Raw genomic sequence first — 3,742 nt, forward strand, 5'->3', positions numbered from 1 at the left:
TATCTTGATTACAGGAATTATTAGTGGTTACCTAGAATGATGAGGTAAACTCTAACCAGCAGTTTATTATTATTATTATTACTATTATTAATGTAATTGAATCAAGAGACATAGACGAATTTACTTAATTATTGTAATATTAGTTTAATAGAATGTATGCATGTGTACTTTTTCGGGTTTTACACCCTCTGGGAAAACCAGCTGGGCTGACTTCCCAGTATCTAAGGCCAGTCCAAATAAATTCTCTGTTACCCGTCCTGGACTCAAGCATATTTGCATGCGGGCTGGCGGTCCATTTCCATTATTCATTATAAGATTAGCAGCTTTTTAAGCCTGCATTATTTGTCTGGCACGTGCAACCATAAAAAGCTGCATAAAAGCATCCTTAAGCTTATTCCTTCCTTTTTAAGTAGCAAAAATAGCATAAACATGAAATTTGTTCCGACTTGATAGCACTGCTGACACGTGAGCTGACATGGCTTCAAGTGAGCCTGCCAGTATACAACAATAACCGGAAAATAATGAAAGAATACGGAATAATGGAATATTTAGAGCTGACAGTAACTAGATGCGGGCGGTGGACGGGAACAGAGAACGTATTTGGAGTGGCCTAATCTTAAATCTTAAAATCAGCTGGTACTCGTGCTACAAGAATATGCACTTACTGGACTAACAGGAAGTTCCGGTTGAATTATTGATAAAACTAACGTCCGGCTACGGACGAATACTGCGTATTTAAAGTAGCGATGTGTGTGCATACAGTATTAAACGCAACTGTTATAAGCGAGTAAACTCCAAAGTTGTCAACTTTTTGGCCATGAATATATCCGGTGGTACGGCTGAAGCAATGATTGAATTATTTTCTAAAGGTCTAGATGTGTATCTAAAAGTCAAAGAACAAATGGAAAGGGCTTTAGGGCTTAACGAGTACGCGAAGAAGTTACAGCACATCAATCAAGTGATGGATGGCGTACGAAAGTTTTTATCAGAAAATGAAAAAGACATCGCTGATGTACTTATCAAGGCACATAAATTGACAAGAGCTGGCATGCAGAAAGCTGTTGTTGTAGTTCAAGTCATTAAATCACAATGCCAAACGCTAGCCGACGTGCTTACTACCGATGTGGACTTAAAAGATAAAATGTTCGCAGCTTGTACGTACTTTGCAACATTTGCAAAAGATATGGAGGAAAAAGTTGACGAAGCTGAAACTAAGCTTGTAGAAGCCAGCAATGAGCTTTTTTCAGCGAAATTAAAGATAAAAAACATTATCAGTGCTTTAAAAAAGATTCAAGATGGCATTGTGCTAGACGCTAAGGAGGCCATCTCAAAACAGCGTGCAATTGCGTATGGATCGGCAGCTGTAGGTTTGATCATGGGACCGATTGGACTCGTGATTTCGTACGGAATTGCGGCAAGCATCACGGAAGGTATCACTGTTAAGGGAATTGAAGAAAACTTTGAAAAGCAGCGGAAGATTATTGAAAAGTACATCACTGATTTTACACAAATGAAAACCGAAACGGAAACACTTCAGACTTCGTTGGATAAAATGAGAAAGGAATTGACTGATATTCACGGAAAACTGTCAGCATTAGCCTCTCTGTCAAAAACACCCTTTGATAACATCAAATCTATTGCTAAACTCCATTTTGGTTCTGTTCTTCAGAGTGTCCGAAATGTTATCGACGCTAGTGAGAAATTTCTGACGTCATTTGGTTTACTTGACTAGGCTGCAGCTCAGAAATCCTTTATTGGACTAGTTATAAGACATTAGACTAGTTACGTATGCTGCTAGACATTTATAGTATGTGTACATGCATTACTTGTTAGGCCACAATTTGTTGATTTTATGCTCTTTATAACAATTACCAAACAGTTAGGATCCGCAAAGCGAAAAATCAACTTTTGCAAATCGATCCCCTAACAATGTGGGATGTTCATCGTAGTATACCATTGCTACATCCACCATGAAACCGGATGCACGATTGTTGTCTTCACAGAAATATCGATTGCTGTATATCACGAGGTGCAAAATTTATTATTTAAATTTCGTGCTCCACACAAAGGACCGGATGAAACTTGCTACTTAGCCAGATCTTATCTAGAGTTGTTGTAGTTGAAAAGTACACACAGCAGTAAGCAAATGATTAACTACATTCGCGGCACAGGGGTGCTTTCTTTTAAAAATTACAGAACGAAATGCGAACTTTTGAATTCAAACTGCCCTACCAGCCAAGACAAGAAAAGCCAAATATTCTTCACAGTATTGTGATAAGGTTGAGTACATAGTCTATCTATGCTGTAAGTCTCGAAAGGATCTCATACTTTCACCATCTGGGTGACGAGCGTCAAAATTATCTGCAACATTTCGGAATTATAGTACCTTCTAGCCATTTCCAACGTTTCTGCAGCGACAATATCCATCAACGACGGACCGTAACGATTAAAAGCTTTATATTAGGGTCCTCAACATGAAATTCAGGCTCGTAGCCAGGGAGGTTCTGAATAACGCCTCTTGGAAAAAAGGTCCACAATTTCAGTAAAAAAGTCCACTATTTTAGCAAACAGATCCATAATTAACCAAAAAGGTCCACAATTTTAGTATACAAATCCAAATTTTCAGGAGCAAAAGTCCATTAACTGCAGTTTACTAGATACCACTAATAAGAAGCTAAATTAAGTGCTCCGAGTAACTCATTCAGTGCTTGTATTAAATGCAATGCAAGATCGAGATACTCTAATAGAGCAGTCAGCCACTCTAATAGAACAATCATTCTAATAGAACAGTCACAATTACACTTTTAAAAGCTACTTGATTTACATGTAGACTGTCTAAACCGAGCTTTTATTAAAATAAGATTTTGGTGGATAAGCTCCTCCACACAGAGCCCACGAATAGCTAGCATCCATGCTTCAACTCCATACAATGTGTAAATTTCATTGTTTAAAAGACACTCTTTGTTCTGCACCACTGCCCCTGTTGATCATGGCAGAGTGCTCAATCTTTCCCATTCTTATTCACTGTGACATTCCAATATATCAAGACACACGATAGTGTGTCGTGCGGCCCAAGAAGTCGGCGCGCCACACCGTGGGTATATTGATGTTCTATACCATAATTTTTTTATGCGTATAATTATATAGCTACAGCTAACTAATTACGATTTTATACTTCATTTATAAGAAGGTTGTTAAACACGGTGATAGATGAAGCTTCAAAAGACTCTGGTTGCAAGTTGTTCCATATAGCAGTGGAAGGAAAGAAGCTGAATTTATATGTGTCAATTCTAGTGAATGGCAGGGTAAGTTGATCTGATTATAGCTATTCTATTCTCTAGAGCTAAGATCAATTTAGCTTTACTGTGATTAAGATATAATTTACTTTACTGCATGATGCAAACCTATTTAAAATAAAGCATTCCTTAAAATAAAAGAATAACATGATATCTCGCATGACTATATATATATATATATAAGTGATGAAACTGACATCTTGATTTAGGACAATATATGATAAAAACAATCATGAATTCATCACACTGTTGGCAGATCCAGTCTTGAATTGTGTTAAGTCCTGCTGATCTGGTAGGATCTGATGGAATTCTACATTATCAAAACTAATAAAGGTCAATCAGCTGGGTTGGAAGCTTAACGAAAAACATGATAACACCTAGCTACATATAGTATAAGTCTGAAAAGTATAAATCAAAAGAAGGCGATTAAATATAATATGTCTTGA

The 3,742-nt window shown here is 37.2% G+C and overlaps 1 protein-coding gene across 1 annotated transcript; it reads left to right on the forward strand.

Moving 5' to 3' along the window:
• Positions 1 to 817: 817 nt before the first annotated feature.
• LOC136247248 (hemolysin E-like) lies at positions 818 to 1,732 on the forward strand. Its single transcript, XM_066038875.1, has one exon. It carries the CDS (start codon positions 818 to 820, stop codon positions 1,730 to 1,732), a length of 915 nt encoding a protein of 304 aa, XP_065894947.1.
• Positions 1,733 to 3,742: the final 2,010 nt, after the last annotated feature.

The sequence above is a fragment of the Dysidea avara genome, chromosome 1 (genome assembly GCF_963678975.1).
Source record: "Dysidea avara chromosome 1, odDysAvar1.4, whole genome shotgun sequence".
NCBI lineage: Eukaryota > Metazoa > Porifera > Demospongiae > Dictyoceratida > Dysideidae > Dysidea > Dysidea avara.